This window comes from Sceloporus occidentalis, unplaced genomic scaffold (assembly GCF_023333645.1).
Source record: "Sceloporus occidentalis isolate IW3139 unplaced genomic scaffold, rSceOcc1.0.p SCAF_139, whole genome shotgun sequence".
NCBI lineage: Eukaryota > Metazoa > Chordata > Lepidosauria > Squamata > Phrynosomatidae > Sceloporus > Sceloporus occidentalis.
The window spans coordinates 1,868,663-1,889,558 of record NW_028317119.1 but is presented as its reverse complement, the minus strand read 5'-3'; the positions used below and the strand labels follow the sequence as shown (position 1 = coordinate 1,889,558).

General features: G+C 40.5%; 1 protein-coding gene across 1 annotated transcript; it reads right to left on the bottom strand.

Moving 5' to 3' along the window:
* Positions 1-7,060: 7,060 nt before the first annotated feature.
* LOC149281108 (ER membrane protein complex subunit 3-like) lies at positions 7,061-13,391 on the bottom strand. The gene is made up of 8 exons (XM_089499742.1): positions 13,237-13,391; positions 11,914-11,971; positions 11,254-11,347; positions 9,796-9,900; positions 8,760-8,841; positions 8,189-8,268; positions 7,896-7,978; positions 7,061-7,189 (listed from the first exon to the last, which is right to left on the bottom strand). The coding sequence occupies exons 1-8, from the start codon at positions 13,389-13,391 to the stop codon at positions 7,061-7,063; spliced, it is 786 nt and encodes a 261-aa protein (XP_089355868.1).
* Between the last annotated feature and the right edge of the window lie 7,505 nt (positions 13,392-20,896).

The following is a 20,896-nucleotide window of genomic DNA, read 5'->3' as shown; positions in this document are numbered from 1 at the left end:
CTGTACTGCAGTTTTACTGCAGTTATTTTTGTACGGAAGTACAAATGCAATAAAGCTGTAGTATATTGAAGTATAACTGTAGGTTTGCAATATATAAAAAAAAGTGCAGTAAATGTGCAGTAATACTGCAGTACAGTGAAGTACAAATGCAGTAAAACTGCAGTAAATGTGCAGTAATACTGCAGTAAAAGTGCAGTATTGCAGTTTTTTCATGTCCAAAAAACTGCAGTATTACTTCAGAAAAACTGCAGTAATTTTTTGTAAGGGCAGAGAACAGCAGCAGGGGCCCCAAGTGGCCTCTCCCTAGGGCGTTAACTGTATGGGGGCAGACAACTGACTTAAAAGCGCTTAGGAGGCAAACAACGATATCGAGCCATTCAGGGACACCACAAAACCATCCCCAGGACGCACTGTGACCACTCCAGAGAGCAGTCACAAGCACCACTGCGAGAAATTTTGCGCAGGCTGATCAGATATCATGTTACATATTCTATGAAAATTGGAAGCACCTATTTACCTCACTACCTAAACTACATTCCTACTGAATAAATGCAGCACCCACCCCTTTGAAACTGTATTGCATACAGCCCTACATTGTGATCTGTATGCTACCTGTTGATTTATTCCTTGCCCTTTTGTTGTCTCATCCAGCTGACTCATGCATTTTCCATATGAGTCAATTTATAGCTTTGTATTTATATTTGTGGACACACCATCTTGCTCTTTATATTCTACTTTATAATTATCAATATATTTGTTTATAATTGTGTGTGAAGCACTTTACTTTTTTAATACTAGGTGTTGTCAAAAAAATGAAGGTGCAGCTTAGCCACGAGTCAAATTCAGATAAATCAGGGTGTCAAACTCTTGGTCTCAAGGTCCAGAACCAGGCATTTTTTGGATAATCTAGTATGAGCACAGCTAGCTCACTTAAAATAGTTGGAACCTGTTCAATACCCTCAAGATAAATGGGTATTTTTATGATTAGCCTTAAACAAGCCCTCTTGTAACCCTATTTACAATATACAATTTTTTTATTCTTTCCTTCTTTTACTTCCAGTTCTTAAACCGTGTTACCCTCTTTGAAAGGCACAGTTATTCCTCAGGGATCAGTGAAGCAGTGTTTCAGCAAAACAAGCAGAATACCAGGCACTGGCATCGGAAGGGAGGGCAGTTGCCCCCCCCTCAAAATTCAAAGAGGCCCACTGTTTGGAATAGACTTGTGCATTCGTCTTCGGGCGAACATGAAAACGAACACGAAGAGTGCATTTTCGTGTTCTTTACAAAGACACGCCGAAGAGAAGACAGCGGAGGTAAAACGTAGGCGAAGACGAAGACACACACCACGAAGATCTTCGTGATCGTCTTCGTCTACCACTCTCCCCGGTCCCTTCCCCTTTTAACTTACCTTGGCATCGTGGCATTGCGGCAGTTCACGGAAGTGGAAATCCGCAGGTTCTCCGTCATGGGTTACAGGGCCGTGCGAATGAGCCTATTGGTCGCCTACAGGGACCTCCTCTGGCATCAACCAATTGGTTGATGCCAGAGGAAGACCCTGCAGGTGACCAATTGGCTCACGCGCACAGCCTTTGTAACCCCTGACAGCGAACCTATGGATTTCCGCTCCCGTTAACCCCATCGATGCTGCGTTAGATAACGGGAGCGGAAATCCATAGGTTAAAGGGCCGTGCAAGCGACCAATAGGCTCACTCGCTTGGCCCTTTAACCCCTTAAGGTGCAACAAGTGCACCAGGAGCCTAAAAGTCTGTACGAGCGACCAACAGAGAAGCACATTAAAGTGCATATGATAACTGAAGTGTCCCTTTAAGGGGGAGCACAGTTCATGCATTAACTATACTGGGCAGTCTTTCTGATCTACAGGTCCCTACAAGTGTCCACAAGGATCCAAAGGCCAAAGAGACAATGCTTTTTAGTCAGCTTAAAGTACTGAACCAATCAGTGGAGATATAGAGTGGTACTTAGGAAGCAATGGGAATAAACTTTCAGTATCCTTAAACAGACCATGGGACTAAGCTTCTTAAAAATCCCATGGGTGTCTGATTTTACCAAATTTTACCCAGCTGAAATCTACAAACCCAAAACTAAATCAAATCAATGACATGGAATTTAGACATAAACATTCCCCATGTAAATGTATGAGTTTTGGATTCACCCTCAAGCAGCACATGCATTTAAAGACCCACATGTCCTCCCAGCACCTGTTGTGAAGATTCTAAGCAGAGCCGGCCTTAAGTGTTCAGGCACCCTGTGCAGACTACTCCTGTGGTGCCCCCCCATCCCAAAAAAGGAAAGGAAAAAATCTTGTCACAAAACTCCCCTTTCTCACTATCTACCACCTCTGCCCCTTCTCACTGCCTTCCCCCCCTCTGCCCCATCTCGCTGCCTTCCCTCTTCCCCATCTTACTGCCTCCCCCGCGCTCCTTCTCACTGCCTCCCCCCGCCCCTTCTCACTGCCTCCCCTGTGCCCTTTCTCACTGTCTCCCCCACTGCCCCTTCTCACTGCCTCCCCCCTGCCCCTTCTCACTGCCTCCCCCCCTGCCCCTTCTCACTGCCTCCCCCCCTGCCCCTTCTCACTGCCTCTACCCCTGCCCCTTCTCACTGCCTCCCCCCTGCCCCTTCTCACTGCCCCCCCTGCCCCTTCTCACTTCCCCCCCGCCCCTTCTCACTGCCTTCCCCTCACCCCCTCTCCCTACTTCTCATCCTTACTTACCTTGTTGAGTCCTGTGCTGGGAGCGGGAGGCGTCCGTCTTCTCGCTCTGCCGCTCTGGATGTTAAATAAAGTTAAAACAACAAAAAAAAACCCCAATGCTTTAATTTAAGTCCTGGGCAGGGGCGCCGAGCGGTTGCTCGTGAAGTTTTCAGTAACCGCTTGGCGCCCCTCACTCTCCGTGACACCGTCATGCTGAGGGCCGGAATAACGCCGTCACCGCGACGGAGTCACGGAGAGTGAGGAGCGCCGAGCGGTTGCTCGTGAAGTTTTCAGCAACCGCTCGGCACCCCTCATTCACTCTTTCATGCTGAGCGCCGGAATAACGCCCGGGACTTAAATTAAAGCATCTGGGTTTTTTTTTGTTGTTTTAACTTTATTTAACATCCTCCATGTTAAATAAAGTTAAAAAAACTTTATTTAACATGGAGTATTTAAATAAAGTTAAAGAAAACAAAACAAAGTCCCGGGCAAGCGCCCCTGTTGCCATGGCGCCCTGTGCGGCCGCACAGGTCGCACACCCCCAGCCCTGATTCTAAGCAGTGAATCACAAAGTCTGTTAATCAAATGGCTCCAATACCAGCACTCACTGAAGCCTTGACTTGTCATTATTTAACCATACACCTGAGTCACCTGTATTCAAGCAAGGGTTTGAACCATGTATTAGTAGCAAAAGCACTAATTGGAAGTCTTATATACAATCGAGGTAGAATAGATTGGGAAGAGTCCGTTCCAGACTGTGTGACCCTGACGATTTGCCCCAATAACCTGAGTTTGGGGCAAAGACTATGAGACTCAGGGTCAAACTATGAGAGTTCCCAGGTATGTATAAGACATTCAATTATCACTCCAAAAACATAGCGTCCAGCTTTTAGAAATATTGTAATAAAATCTTATTTTAGAAATAAAACCTCTACAGAATAGACTAGAAAGTTATTGAGTGGATGGGTTCAATTGGTTTTCAGATGGACTAATTTACTATATTGTTAGTATATTATTTTCAAGAATATATTTACACTAATAGATCTTTTATTTATACATTAAGAAATGTAAAAATTTTGTTGCAGTTTATTATATATGTTTAGTATGCTTTTTAAAAGTATCTTCTCATTGAGAAAGCAAAAGGCAGCAAAAGTCTTAAGGAACACTACTTATCTTATGTATTGCATAGGTGTAGAATTATATCTCCATTTTAGCTATGCTTACATTACATGAACAAGATAGTTGAAGCATAAGCTTTATAAACAGCTATAAGACTCTCACACTCTTGCAACTGAGTTAATTATTCTTCATCACTAACTTCTCTATGCATCATAAAGTTACCCCCATTGATCTTCTTTTGCAAGGAGGACTGTGATGGTGCTGTATATATATATATATATATATATATATATATATATATATATATATATATATATATATAAAGCACTTTATATAAAGTCCATTTAAAAGTTTGAAGGATTCCCCTTGCTTCCATAGAACAGATACATGGTTTCTATTTAAATGCTCCTGTGCTCACCATTAACATCACTTCCTCAAGAAATTAATATACAGCCTATGTAGCATTGTCACAGCGCTTCCAGTGTTGTTCACACTCATCATGACATGATGAAAGGTAGGAGTGTTGCTAAAAGATCTCGAAAAGATCTGGGGCTAGAGCCCATAGCAGATTTAATAGCAGTGGGGTCCGCTTTGACACTCTAGACTTTGTTGAGAAACATATACACAGCATACACAGAACAGACACACACGACCATTTGACGGAGACAAGCGGACACATACTGCGGGTTTTTAGAGTTACATTTTTTACAATAGCATAATTGTTACATATTTTAGTTACTTAAATGTCCTTCTTGTTCTAAATAGCACTAAATTTGTTAGTTACATGTATCAGATATGGCCATTCTACTAACATACAACTTGGCCTTCTTATTGTAACTAATCTACATTTTTATTCTTGTATTCATTTTTGTTTATGAAAAGTATTTTAAGGGTAAAAAAAAAACCTATGCTGTAACATTATTATACATTTTGGGATAGCTGTATTGGTCTCTTCCATGGCTGGATTAACGTAGGGGCTGATGGAGCTCCAGCACCTACGTTATAGGGTTTGAATAAAATCTTGTATGTTGGTATGATATATAGATGTGTTATCAAAGATTCATTGCAAAATTAAGTATCCATGATCATTCAGAATGGGATGAAATAATTTTTATTGTATTTGAAAAGGCCTAAAAGGTAGCCAACAAAGACCTAAAAAGAAACAAAGAAACCTTGATCCAATCTGTCTCAAACAGCATAATTACCCTGTAATATTTTCCCCTGACAAGTATTGGACAGAGCAGTCTCTGCTTCATCTCTATGGTGAGATGTGAAAGACAGCCTTGGAAACACAAACCGATCAGTAATAGATGGCAGCAAGTAATTTTGTTCAAAGTCGCAGCTTCTTTTGTGATGAAAGACCCAATTTAACAAAAAAAAGAAAACTAGAAAAACCAGTAGTTGTTAGTTAAGGGTACTAATTTAGGAATCAATGCTGTTTGGGATCCCCTCCATAATGTTCTAGTAGAGATACTCGTGCATCTGATAAGAATTCCGTAACAGACACAGGAGCCACCTAAGCTGTAGGGCAAACATGCTTGTGGAGTGAGTTTTTCAAGGCAGCCAACACCTGACAACAATGAGCTTGCAGTATCTCCTCGGGGTTCATATTGCTGGCCCATGTAGGCGTAAAAAACTGGGTTGGTCTAAGACAACTAGGGAAGAATCTGAGAGACCTGATTATCTTCTGCTTATAACACTCATGTTACACATCAGCTGAACCTCCAGGTACTGTGACCTCTAAACTTAATTTGTAGTCTTAAAACAAGGCACAGGGTCGAGTCACATTGAGCTCAAAAGGAGGTAAAAAGACTAGCAGAAATAAAAACTGAGAAGACAAGTTAGAACAAGTACATTGAAAAGATCACTGAAACTGGCTCAAAATACTACCAAGGAAGAGATGTGCATATTTGGCTTAAATACAACAATAGACATGTCTCCACCATGTTTCTCAGGGAGATTTCTCTTAGGGCAATGCATATCCCTATGCCTTCATGCTACACATGTATCCCTCTTGTCTAGCTCAGGATTATTGGTTATGAGTGTATTATAGTGTCCTTTTCCCCTAAATGTGACAATGTGCATATGAATGCGGTTATAAATTCTACATATATTCTTCTTTTAAATAAAGTGCTGCATTTGGAGCATTTAATACATAGCACACATCATGTTGATGTCTTACACACACACACAAAACAACATGGGCTACATGCATTTGCTCACAAATGTACTCATTTGGGGCAAAAAATAAGGCAAGTTCATAGGGCAGAGATTCTGATTAAATCATCCATTTATCTGCAAGGTAATGTTAATTTATAGGGGACATTGTGCTATATTCTGAATTAAAGTTACTAGTTGGTTAACTTGTATTTCATTTGTGAGAATAGAGAACAAAAAGGTTAAAACATGTTTCTGAGTAGTTTGTTTACATGTAAAAATGCAAGTAGATATTAGAAACTGCAGCAAATGACAAACACGAAAACAACTAAATTTTATTACTAGTGCGGTTTAAAACAACGATGTGATATACAATTAAATAGACAAAAAAAACCAGTGAATATAAATACAGGATTTGTGCAGTGGAAATCTAGTACAGAGCTCTGTACAGCACTGATCAATTATTTGGGTAAAAAAAAAAAAAAAAAAAAAAAAGTGAGTAGATGCTATGAGTGCAAATAAAAAAGAAATATAGACCCCAGTTAAAATGGCAGTTTGGTCTTCTTACTATATTTTCTTATGTATAAGAGAGTGGTTATTGTTGGTGTTCTGAAAAGTGTCCCTGGTCCCTTTCACTGTCCTGGAAGTTCTATGCAGTAAATCACGGGAATACCTTTGTTTTGGCTTCATACTTATGTTAAAAACTGACAAATATAGCTTGTGGTTCAGTTTTTTTTTTTACCAAATGGAATTAATAATATGCCTTAGATTTATGTTAATAACTATAGAACAAACATCCCAGCATTTGTCTTAAGCAGATGCCAATGTCTAAATTGTTAACATGATTATCTTAGCTGTGAAAGATCCTAGGCATAAATAAGAGCAGTTATATGTATTATCAATATCTGGACACAATGAAATCTATGGAACATTAAAAGGAGGGTTCTACATAGTTAACTTCCTTGCTGTACCACCGTTAGATATTGCAAAGTGGCACTAGCATCTTAAAAAAATACAATACAAGCAGATAAGCAAAAAAATGTAAACTTTGCATGGCTAGTGGCAGTTCAAGCCTCAGAACATGGATGTCTGAAGTTCTTTTTTGAACATCCCTTCGAAGTTCAGATCCTTGGACAGCAACTCATCTTCCAGATCCTCCAGCGCCCACTGGTGGTCAGTCAGCTCTAGTGCTTCCCATTCAGTCTGTTCAAAGTAAAAACACAAACTTATAGATTTAAAATTTACCACATCTCAGTCACAAACAACCCGTTACAGAACAAAACGTTCTAAAAACAAGAGTATACGCAGAGAAGTGAAACGTTAAAGGGGAACAATCACATTCCAAACTATCCCACATCCTACTTTCTACACGTAAACATAGCAATCGGGTGCTTCTTATTTTCACTTCAGTAACAAATAAAAAAGAAGCGCTTACCACTAAGATATTAGTATAAAAAAAAATTTACAAATACACTGCAAAGTGGGAAACAGATCACTAAGGATTGTGCACAGTCTGCGTGAACATTAAACAGATTGGATCCAGGACACGTTACACACGGACACAAATTCTCTACAGTAATCTTTACTTAGAGATCACAGGAAGCGAAGAAAGCAAAAAAAAAAAAAAACATTGCATGAACCATCTTTTGATGGATGTCAGAGCTAGAAAACCTAAATCTGACTAGCTAAAGAAGGAATTTCAGGAGCAGCCAAGTGTTTCATAAATTAACATATTGCATACATGTCCACAACAGCATGTTATTGCTTTTATCCAATATTACGTTTATAACACATTCTCAGAAACGTGCGGTTATTTGTTTATCTGAAGCTTTAGTCTGCTTTCTCATTATGCACATTACATTGTCGCCACTTTAAAGTTTGAGTCTCTGTGGATAAAGGATATCTGCACCTTAAAAGCCTTGTTGGTGTCTGCTGGCATTGCCATGGCTGCCCCAGTCATCTGCTCTTGCATCACTCGTGACTGATCTGCAGCTGAAAAAACAGAAAGCATGGGGGTTTAAATCACACCATGGACAGAGATATACAATACATATAAACACATACACATTTACACACACACACACACATACTCGGCTGTAACATTTTTCCTTTTTTACTTATATAAATTTTTGAAGTCACAATTTGGGGCGGAACTTCTATCCATAGAGTAAAAGACGTCAATGAAATGCAAGCGTTTATTACCATTGTCTTGGCCAAGAATCAGAGAGTAAATGCTTCGCAATCCAAATACATTCAGGAAATACCATGAAGCAGAACTCACCCTGCCAAGCAAATGCACAGGAGTGTTAGTTTATTGTAAAAACAAAACACAAAAAAACCCAGTAATCATATTTATTTATGACATGAAAAGGTATTCATAATAACAGTTTATCGGAAGCCCTACATCACATTACACACCAAAAAATATACACAAAATAACAAAAGGGTTTCTCTCTCTCTAAGGCTTCCATGTATAGCTTACGTTAGCCCGAGTTAGGATCCATGCAACATAATGATATGTCAGTCAAGTTAACTGTTTAACTCATCTGAGAACTGCAATTTAAGCCTAAGTGACGTAAATGCAAACTTTCCTTTTAATGTTAGTAAGTTTTGCACGAGAGAGGGAAGAGAGAGATGATTGGAGATGGAGATGGAGAGAGAGAGAGAGAGAACTTTTACAAAAGGTGGCAAAAAAAACAAAGTTAATTTTATCCACTTCCCACAACAAAGTTATTTGAATATTACACAGCCCCCTAACACGAGGGTTTCTTACCAGGATGCATCCAAAGAGAGTAGCTCTATTCCCTGCTGTAGCATTGGCTTGAACCTCAGAGTCAGGGGAAATGGTACTTTTGCTAAACGTAAACAGAAAACAACGAAAGTACAGGATTACATGCAACGTAACTGGAGTTTGGGGCTAAATTTGGACCCTAGTTAGAACATGAAGCTATCTGAAATACGACGACAGTCTCCTAAGCAAACATCACACTTGTAAGCACTGTTCAGACATCGTAATGCAGAGCGGTCTTGGCCAAGACATCTATTACAGGTTGTTTACTAATACATAATGCGTAAGCTTGTTAGTTTAAGTATGGGACGGTTATACTGTAGTATTCTTTTCATTTAGGCACATTATATATTATTGTATTTCCATGTGTTACAGAAACTTTTACAAAACACACAGGAGCTGTACACTGTCGTATCCAAGAGTCCGCTGTGCCCCTGGGGTGTACTCACTAGCCTGGGAGATTTCTAGTAGGACAGTTCAGTTCCCCGATATCACTATGTATAATAAAGGACTAACTTATGAGCCTCTCTTGCAATAGTGGCTTAGCAGGCCCTATATTAATGCAGGATTACTAAAGTCATATCACGGTTTAAAATATAGATTGGAGGTCCAACTTAGAATGTGTATACATTTCGTATATTGCAATTAAAGTGGGATCCACCTGTGATTATCCTTGTTCAAGTTCCTATTTTCATGCTTACGTAAAAGGACCTGGATCTCGATCAATCACCACCTCTATCAATAAGGAATACCTCTTGTGACTAAATATTGGGGAAAAGCACCTAAAGAACTTTTAAACTGGGTCTCACTTGTGGATGCTTTTGGGTGGTAGCCTTAATGTGCTCCCCAACTCTCATACTTTTATACTCTACCTGCTTTCATCAATTACAATTACATTTAATTTTTATTTAGTCCATATATAAAACATAAGGTTTTGCATGGTTGTTGATAATAATACGGCAACGTTTTACGCTCTAATGTGCAAAGCATAGCAACATTTTCCTGTCACCACATGACTTACTTGTAACAAACCCAGAAAAGGTCATATTAATCCATCCGCCAATGAGAATCATGGGTAGCACGTTAGTCACATTTCCTTTCATCATGTCTGTTAACATTGTGGGGTCTAAAAAGTAGATTTAATAGATAAATATTACAGCTGGAAATATATTTTATATATATAAAAAAAAATATATATATATATATATATATATGCCTTAACTAAACATTAACAGTGTTGTAATGGGTAATTAATATGCTTCTTACAATGCGTCAGACCACTTGTGAAGTGGAGGCATCTAGGAGAAACAACCGCTTCGCCCAGTGATAGACCACACATATTGACAGAGCCGGACTGCCAAGTGCTGAAGTAAAATTGCATCACTCACTGCCTCTGGAAGCAACATCAGCAAGAGCACTGCACGTAAGGAGCTTCATGAAATGGGTGTCCATGGCCAAGCAGCTGCACACAAGCTGAAGATCACAATGTGCAATGCCAAGCGTCGGCTGGAGCAGCGTAAAACACACGGCCACTGGACTCTGGAGTAGTGGAAATGTGTTCTCTACAGTGAAGAACAGGGGCGTAACTAGAAACCTCAGGGCCCCGGTGCGAGAATCTGTTAAGGGCCCCCCCACCCCCCAATCCCTTTCTCACTATCTATCCTCTCCCTCCCTACCCCCCCTTCTCACAATCTACCCTCTCCCTCCCTACCCCCCCTTCTCACGATCTACCCTCTCCCTCCCTACCCCCCCTTCTCACGATCTACCCTCTCCCTCCCTACCCCCCCCCTTCTCACGATCTACCCTCTCCCTCCCTACCCCCCCCTTCTCACGATCTACCCTCTCCCTCCCTACCCCCCCTTCTCACGATTTACCCACTCCCTCCCTACCCCCCCTTTGTAGGTCACTTACCATCAACTCCTGTGTTGGGAGAGTGAGGCGTTTGTCTCGGGTGCCGGCGCTTCACTGCTGAGCGTGAAGCGCCGGCACCCGAGACAAACGCCTCACGCTCCCAACACTGTACTCTGGGCAGCGCTGAGGCAGGCGGTGGCGTCGGCAGCAGTGGCAGCGGCGGGGAGCAGAGGCATCCTGGATTTCTGTCAGTCAGGGGGGCCCAAGAGTTGCCGAGCGGTTTTCAGCAACCGCTCGGCACCCCTTGGGCCCCCCTGACCGGCAGAACTCCAGGGCCCGGTCGCAGTCGCGACCCCGGTAGTTCCGCCACTGGTGAAGAATAATGCTTAACTATCTAGTCTGATGGACAAATCTGGGTTTAGAGGGGCAAAGTTGAAAGATACCTAGCAAAACCCATAGTGCCTACTGCAAAGTTTGGTGGATGAGGCATAATAGTCTGGGGCCTTTTTTTAGAGCTTCAGCTAGGGCCCTTAGTTCCAGTGAAGGGTTATGCTAATACTATTTTTTTTAAACAATTGTATACTTTCCAACTTTCCTATCTATGTAAGAGATGTAAAGTACAATCTACCTGTCATAGGAGATGGAGGGACAACTTTCCTTTTCGTCTTTTTAAAAAATCCATCTTCGGAATTATTGAAGAAGAATTTCCTCATTAAAAATGACTGAAAAACAAAAAGATAAAAAAGTAGACATTATTATTTTATATCATGATTTATAAGCTTAAATGGTTCCATCACCAAATATTAACATCAACAACTGAGTAAATGTTACATTGTGTTAACATTCTTAAGACATCGTTTTTTAAAGATATTTAAAGCATACCTGATGTGACACTCATTGACGTACATGAGGGGGCAAGTTGGGTGGCCTTGGCAAATCAAAGCCAACCCAGGCTTGATGCCTAAGGAAAGTCCTTCTATGTCTCTGCAAGGAGATATTTAAAGTAACGGAGCTTAAGCTTGTTTGGTTCCAGGAGTTTGGCCAGACGACCATTAAGTCAAGGACCACAAAAGCTCAACCAGCTATAAGGGATATTTCCACTAACTCACTTATTTCTTATACCATTTAAAAGGAAGGATAAAGCTGTTAAACGGGGAGGTAAATATTATGGTAGTGTAACAGTAACAGTTTTTATGCTCAAGTGATTAAGCCAAACTTATTTCTGGTCATAACGTAATGTATCCCTCCCATAACCAAAGAGATAAAATTACAAATACAACTTTGTTACCTGTTTTGAAATGTATTTGCCATTTTCTCGAAGTACTCTGCTCCGAATAAGGACCTGACTAAAATATAAAAGTATTGCAGTTACAATACAAGAATCATTAGTTCTGTAAACAAAGTGGCTTGCTACTACAATTCATTTTGGGAGCCTAATCCACCTGATACACCTACTAAAAACTGAATTCTTTAAGAAGGCAGGGCCGAGCCCAAGGTCACTGGTGCATGGATGCCTTTTATAGCGACCACTCCGCCTCTTTGGGCTTCCCGACCTCACCATGTAACATATCACTCACTTCCCGCAGTGCCATCTTTGCCCCCAGACAGCTTGTCGATGCCATATTTGTCCTCCAAACTTACCAGTGCCATCTTAGTGCCCATACAGTTCACCAGTGCCATCTCTACCCTCAAACAGCTTGTCAGTGCCATCTTTGGGCCCCAAGCAGCATTACATTGAATGTGCCAGTAACTTTAAAGAAGCCGCAGAGTGAGAGGGGCAAAGCTGTAGCTAGCTTCTTTTGAGCCTGAGGCTAGAACAGAAAAATGTGCCCCCTCCACTATATTTATACAGAGATTAATTTGAGGAAAGTAGATAATTAAATAACAAGGGAATTCTTAATATTACCACTGCAGAGAGTTAAACAGATAGTAAGACAAAATTTCCCCAAACCCAGCAATTTATTCACATTTGGACACTGAATGTGGTACAGTATAACTCCCATTAATATATACTAAGCCTGACATCTACCACAACTACCATTATCACCAGGGCCGACCCGACAATGGAGCCGTGTGGGGTAACCGCTCCAGGCGGCACTTTTGAAGGGGCGGCACTTTGTCGCCCCAAGCCCCTTTTTTTTTTTTTTTTTAAAGCGAAAGAGAGAGAAAGGGGCGCCGAGTGGTTTTCGCTTACCAAGCTGACGGTACCCGCTCGGCGCCCCTCTCTCTCTCCTCTGCGGCGAGTCTTCCTGTTCAGTCTCGGTGCCGGCTTGTAATGCTGAGCACAGAACAGGGAGACTCGCCGCAGGACTGCTGAAAGGTAAGTACAAGGGGGGGTAAGGGTAGATAATGGGGGGGCAGCAGGGATGGAGGGAGAGAAAGGGTAGTTAGGGAGGGGGGGGGGGGCGGCACTTTAAAATTCGCCCCAGGCGGCATTTTGCCTTGGGCCGGCCATGATTATCACTACCAGAAAAGTATAATGCCTATCATTATATAGTGATTCGCACACTTATTTTTTTTATATATTCAAAGGTATCAGTAAAAAAGTCCTGTTTAAAATGTCTTGACTAGTCTCTTAACATATGTAAGATGTATGTGGTTGCACACATACCTGTCTGACACTTGCTCTTGTGTTAGTTTCTTGTCGCTTTGGAGAAGGATGGAAACATAGTGGCGAATCATCCCCACAAAGAAAGTTATAAACACAATGGGGAGAACCACCCACAAACGGATGTTGGAATCCAGCAAAAGCTCCGGCTCTGCCATTTCTGCCCTAGAATGAAAAAAAAAATGTAATTAAAGCACAAAAAGGTGTTAAGCCACTGTTTGTTTAAAAAGTTCTGCCATCACTTTAGGGCTCTTAAATGGATACTCCAGCCATCACATTCACTTTAATGATTATTATTGCTGTGTGGTCTATTTTTCAAACGTATGGGGGGGGGATTCTGCAGAATTTAGCCAAATGCATCTTCCTGCACATGATGTACTCCCCTCCAATCAGCACTGGCGAACACTAAAACACGGATTTCAATTGGTTCTTGCTACTGATTGGCTACCTGAAGCCAGTGACATGAAAAGTGTCCATATAGTGTATATATGTGAAATATGCAAAGATCCAGCTGTGTATATATGTGCGTGAAATATGCAAAGATCCAGTTGTATAGGTGTCAAATAAGCACTGACTCCAATGTATAGATGTGAAATATGGAGGGATCCGGCTATATAGATTCTTAATATGCGTGGATCCAAGAGTACGCATGTGATGCAGCTGTATGTATGTGAAATATGCAACATCCATGCATCCAGCAGTATAGTTGTGAAACATGTGTGGATGCAACAGTATAAAAGTGATCCAGCTGTGTGTTTATGAAATATGCAAGGTTCCAGCTATATGGATGCATGCAATGCATGGATCCGGACTGTATTGATGGGAAATGTGCATGGATTTAATATGGATCTGGCAGCTATACATGTGAAATACGCATGGATCCAGCTATATACATTAAAAAAGAACTTTATCCCTTTCAGTTTGAAATTCTTCAGTGACCCTGAATTACCAAGTTATCGTCTATAAAACTACGAAAATAAATTATTAATACCGCCGATCAGCATCAGTGAAATATGCACTTCTAGCGAATATGTGATTATCATACAAGAGAAAATATAGCGAACTCGATATTCACATTTGTCATTGTCGCATTGTGTTGCATTCTGATAGCTACACGTCCTGTGGTCTTTGTTACAATCACCATAACGGGCAAGAACCGCTGCAAACCCTCCCTGTTATGACCACGCCGCACTGACTCGCAATTTTCACAACGCCGCAAATATCGTTAACTGCACAATTCAAATCATCATCATCATCATCATCATCATTCCGTCTTACCGAGATGGAACACGACAAAAATCCGCTGACAGCACTTCCACCCTCTCCGCAGAACACTACCCGATCGCAGCCACCCCTATAGGAGGATTACACCCACTAGCTACAACATGATTGGTTATTCTTGCTGCCAATCTTGTTCTGCCTTAGAAACCACGCTAACTACATTATCCTTATCAGCAATTGCACTCCAACTGACCGGAAGAAGGTGGGGCTTCCTGCAAACGCCGTACAGAGTGGGTACCCGTGCGTTGCCATGGTTATGGAGTTTGCACGGTTGTGAAGTAGGCCATATTTAATTTGGGAAAAAGATTTTCTCTTCTCATTGTTTAAGTATAATTTCGATTCCGCAGAATTTGTGTAGACCTTGCGTAGACTATGCGTAGATGTCGGTACCAACTGTGGCCTTAGCTAGTAGGCGCTCTTATTAATAATTATTTAGGCTAATTATTAATTATTTAGGCTAATCTGCAGCAAGCATATGCTTTAGTGAGGTGTTAATGTCCGCTCGTGTACGTCTATTACTATATGTAAGACCAGCCTGTGCTCAGTGTTAAAATTGCCACTTCGACCCGGGTTTAAAAAAAACTGCCATGAGCGAACTAAACCGGCGGAAACGGTCTCTGCATACCGAGCTGCGAGGGAACTACTGACCCCTACTGGATACATAGGCTGGGTGAGGCACTGCTATTTCCATTATAAAGGGAATTTAAGAAATCCCTCCTCACACATATTATCACAAAGATCACAGATACTGTAGTGTGAAGCCTGGGTGCAGTATTTCATGGGTGCCCCCAGTAGCTAAAACACGCACATTGTTTCATTTACCCCCTTAGAGTCTTAGCAGGCCCCTGTTTTATTGCATATGTTTTAGGTATGCATTTGTGAGGTTAATAAATGAACCTTAGCGTCCCAGGCAGTATATTAAAGTATATTGTAAGTATTTTTAACCTCCTCCATACCTGAACATAATATATTTTTCGCAACAGGAGGGACATCTCCCTCCCCCTCTATGAGAGATCAGTCTGTCTATTGACAGCCTGGACTCCCCCTCCTTCGCTACCCTAAAAACCCTTAAGCCAGTAGTATCCAAAATATTATACTAAAGGGTAATACGTAATGGAGGCCTGATTATAAGACTAAAATCCAAAACTCTCGCAGCGCTGCAGGGAACCTGGATCCTCCTCTCTCTGGCAGCCGGTGGATGTCTATGCGATGCAGAGGCATATAGGGGTATAGGGCATATCTGGGAGGCAGTGGCAAGCTTGGGGGTAGATGTGCACAACTGGGGGCATATGTGCATAACTAGGAGGCAGGTTGGCAAATAAAAGGAAATAAAAATAAGAAATGCATTTTTCTCAATCATGGTTTTTATTAAATGTTTTTTATCTGATTAATCGAAAAAACAATCGCTGAACTAAGGGATTATGAAATCCCCTACTGATTTAAAATTAATAACATTTTAAATTAAAAAAAATCATAATTTTAAGGATAAAAACCAACACTATAAATGCTATTGATATGATCACCACTTTAATAAAGCAAAATGTTATTTTTTAGTGTTAGTATTTTTGCTTTTGTGTTATTTTTATAATGTTCTCCAGTCTCTCTCTCCAGCTCACAAAAGAGATGGGCAGAGAACCCAGACAAAGTGTTTCTTAACATTGCCTTTTGCCCGTTGAAGGTTTCTGTGAATTTGCTTAAAAAAACAAGAAAAACATCTGCAGAAGGATCCCTGATGTGCTGAAGCAGACCAGAATCGCCTATCTTGCAAATAATTTATGTGTGAGTGTGATACTAGAAAGCATTTAACTACATGATGTACTACTACCTCCTGCGTCCTCAATGGTAGGGATTGCTGGATTTAATATTACGTTCTGCATCAGGATGGAGTTAAAGTACTGTATACATTTTTCACACCTGTCAAAAAACCTGTCAATCTCTCCCTTCATCCAATAAATCTCATCATTGATTGGCTGTTTCATATAATAATTTTACCTGGTTTTTGCGGTAACAGGAAAGGTTTATTTATCAGCGTCCGACAGGGGAAAGGCACTTTTCTCATTATTATGTGTTCAAATAGCAGACATTCTAGTATTCTCAAACAAGTGGGACAGGAGGGGTGATTTAATAATGTGTGTTCTAGATGATTTAGAAGGAAGAAGGCCCTTGTGCTAATCACTAGCTTAAATATCACGGACCACCCTTTTTTTTAGTTTTTTTTTCTTTAAATATGATTGACAGCAGGATGATGCAAAGGAGGTTGGTGTTCTAACCGCAACGCCCACCTTGTCAGATGGAAATTATGTTTCGAAACCAGTTTTGCTGGCAGCCTATTGAAGAAAAACATAGGGCAAGGCTAGCCTCTGGCGTTAAATGATGAATACAATCTTTAAAACCTGTTGCCATGTATATACCTCACATGCATGTGCAGGTGAGTATCTGCACAGAACATAATGGCCAGCTTCCTGATATATCACCTCTTTTATAACCCAGGCTACTTTCCTTGCTAGAATGTAACTATTTAAATTAGCAAATTTCAGCAGTGTAACCATTCATCTCTAAGTATTAGAGAGAATAAAAAACGTGCATATTGAAATTTTACAGGTCCCCTCATTGTAATGCATATTGGATTCCATGCCGCAGGCATACCATGCGTTCTCTTTTTTAGGTGTGTTAAAATATATTTTGTCTCACTTTCCTCTTCCCCCTGGCTGCTTCTACTGAAGCAAGAAGCACATGCTTCAGCACTCCAAACTTACCATACTCAACTGTGAGTTGAGGAGCAGCAAACACCATGTATCCTAGATGAACACAGATGTAATTGGCTGTTTCTCAGAAAGAGAAGCCTTATTCTTAGAGCTATATCGTTGAAAACAATTTTCACTTATAACTACAGTATCAAACACACTTACATATATCTCTCATTTTACTACTCTCTCTAAGCTGGTCTCCCTCCTGCTAGACTTGACCCCTTACAATCCATCATGAATACTACACTTGCATTCAGATTTGTGCAAATCGCAGATTCACAGAATTTTGGTAAAGTCTGTGATTCAAACTAAAACAAGGCAAAAAGATCAGTATTTTGTCCGACGTTCGCTCACACTCTTCCAAACTCTCACTCAAACTCTCATTTTAGTTCACTCTCCCTCATGCTGTCTGAATGTTTCCCTACCTTCTCTGCCGACCACTTCTGCACCTTTTTTCTATCTTCTCTCTTCTATCTAGTCCTTAATCTTCTTTCTTCGTTTGCATCTCTGCGAACATAACTCGGCAATGCCGACCACTTCCGCATCTCCTTATTCTATTTTCTCCCTTCTCTTCTCTCTCTTCCTCGGCATCTCTGCAGCCATAACCCAGCAACCTGCTCTCCTAACTTCTCTGTCTTTTTTTCTGTCTCTTAACTGGTTGTCTTTACATGTCAGGATTTCATGATCTCTCGTCTGATCATATTTGTCTGTTCTCTGCTCTTTAATGGCATTTGGATTGCCAACCACCGGTTTAAAACTAATGGAATGTATTTTGTTCTTTATTCCAGATGGACGAGTACCACCTCTGGTCACCATGGAATACGCTAGACACTAGTTTACAATGGATAAGACGTGCAACCCCCAAACCCTCAACTAAATATTCTATTAAACTATGCAACAACTTATTTCCTAGGTTGAGTATGGATAGACAATTCACATTACAGGACCAGGCCCTAGTTTTAAACAAGCCATGGTTCTTTTCAAGGTTACAATACCCTAACGTAAAAAGTATAAGGAACAAAACACACATTATAAAACCTCAGCCAATTCTGCTCAGAGGACTGGATGTTGTTTTTGGTAACCTGGTTACAGTTCGGCCACCTAAACAGAGAGGCTTCTTACATGTGTCTGAGAATTCAGCTTTCTCCAAAGTTATCAGTCATGACCATGCATTGTCTTCAGAGGTGAAAGAACCACAGATTGTAACCACCATTCGCCTTTGCAGGCAGTTAATTCGCTCTTCCATGCTTCTCTGTTCCATCTATAAGAAATGTGCCTTAGTGCTGCAGCACTCAAAATAAAATCTGGAATTTTACAATACTTGATTTTATGATTTCTGACTTGTACGTCATGCCTTCAGTATGAATAACTTATTCTGCTGAAAAAGTGTTAATCTCTGCCAACATCTTTGTGTTATGAAGATAATGGTTTGGTTCCATAACAAGACCTGTGTACATATCAGGGATATAACAGTAGTCCTTTGACAAAGGTTGGGGTAGTATTAGTGCATGGAAAGGGTTAAATAAAATTTCTTATAGACCTAGATATGATGGGATTTAAAAATGTTATTAAAAATATATTTAAACATTTTTTTTTTTTTACTTTTTTATTAGAAGGCTGGCTAATGTCACTTTTGACATCTACTGTTAGTGTTCCAACTCAAAGGTGTTCAGTGGGTTCCAACACAGTAAACTCATCAAACCATGTCTTTATGGACCTTGTTTTGCATATGAGTCTTTCCCAAACTGGTGCCACAAAGTTGGAAACATACACTTGTCTAAAATGTCTGTGTGCTGTGGTGATGCTCGTCTTGTGTGCAGCTGCTTGGCCATGGACACCCATTTCATGAAGCTCCTTACGCACAGTGCTTGTGCTGACGTTGCTTCTAGAGGCAGTTTGGAATTCTGTAGCGGCTGATGCTACAGTGGACAGGCAGTTTTTACACACTGGACGCTTCAGCATTCAGCAGCCCCGCTCTGTGAATCTGCATGGTCTACTGCTAAGCTTTTGTTACTCCTAGACCCTCCCCTTCACAATAATTGCACTTACGATGCAGGGTGGGCAGATCTAGCAGGCCAGAAATGTAACAATCTGACGTGTAGCAAAGGTGGAACCCTACGACCGTGCCACGTTAGAAGTCATTGAGCTCTTCAGTACAACTCATTCTACTGCCAATGTTTGTCTATGGAGAGGACTAGAGGTGCTTGATTTCATACACCGCTTAGCAATGGATGTGGCTGAAATACATAAACTCATTAATTAGGAGTTTCTTTTTTGGCACATACGTACTTCTCTCTCCCATTATTAGCCTTCACACACCGACTGTAGCCTGTACTCTGCGAGCTGGGACCCTCTGAGGAAGCCTGATGGCAAAACTTGGAACTAGGGCTCCACCCATTTGGTGCATTTGTTTTTATACATTATATTTTAAGACTTTCTTTTTTATTTATTAAATCACCCTTATTGCATCTACCTGCCTCTGTTGTATTGTCTTGTACTATAGCAGTATCACCTTCTTTTCTTTTTAAGCTCAGTGTATGTGTATATGTGTGTTTGTAAGCTGGTGTGTACGTATGTTAGGGAGAGCTGACCCACCCAATCCAAGCAGGCTTTGTATACAACAACCAGCCAATCACCGGTAAGGTACAGCGCTTGCCGTGATTGGCTGGTTGTTGTATACTGGGTAGAGGGGTAGTCTTATACGGCGAGTATAGCCCAAACTCTATATTTTAACTGCAAAAGTTGGGGGTCGTTGGGGGTCGTCTTATACGCCGGAATATACGGTAACTTAAAGAGATTACTTTGGTGTTTAGGTGTAGTTGCCCTTGATGTTAGCTTTCTGGAAATATATATGTTTGACACTGTATACAAATTGTACCTTGGAATTTATAACTTACCCTATTTTGCATTATCAAGATATTATGTTAATGTAATTTTTTACTTATTTTACTATTATCTCACATTGCAAACTTACCTCACATGAAAAATTATATATACAGTATATACACACACTTAGTTTTCAATGGGTAACACGAAAAACATTCCCAGAATCTCTGAAAATGTCCTGGCCTCCTAGGGACCAGCCCGCCAGCACTTAAAGGGTTAAAGAGGATGATACGTGAAGAATGAATTTTATTTGGGTAAACACAAAATGACCTTCATATATGTTGCTAAAATACAGTGCATTTAGGGAGATAATTATTGATATAAAAATCCCTTAGATGAATTAGTTATATCCCTATAACAATTTCCATAATCATATTAATCAAAAACACGTATGCACCTAAAGATCAGCAGTGTTCTTACCCAGAACACAAGATCAAGCATGACCTAACGCTTGTCATTTGTCAATTTCATGTTTAAAATTTAGCTCATGTTTAGTATTTATAATATGAATGCCTGAGCTTTGGTTAATTCCATTTTATTTAGTGTCAATTTATTCAGATGAAAAAACTTTCAAGGAATGAAAAAAAACATATTTAATAACCTAAATAGCAGTGAAAATGTATACTTTAACAGATTCTCATATTTTATTTCAATTTAATGTTTATTCAGGAACACTAATCAATTATCTCTCTCCTTTAAGATCTCGTATGTCAGCAGCTCTCACATTATTAATAGCAAAAATCCTCGCT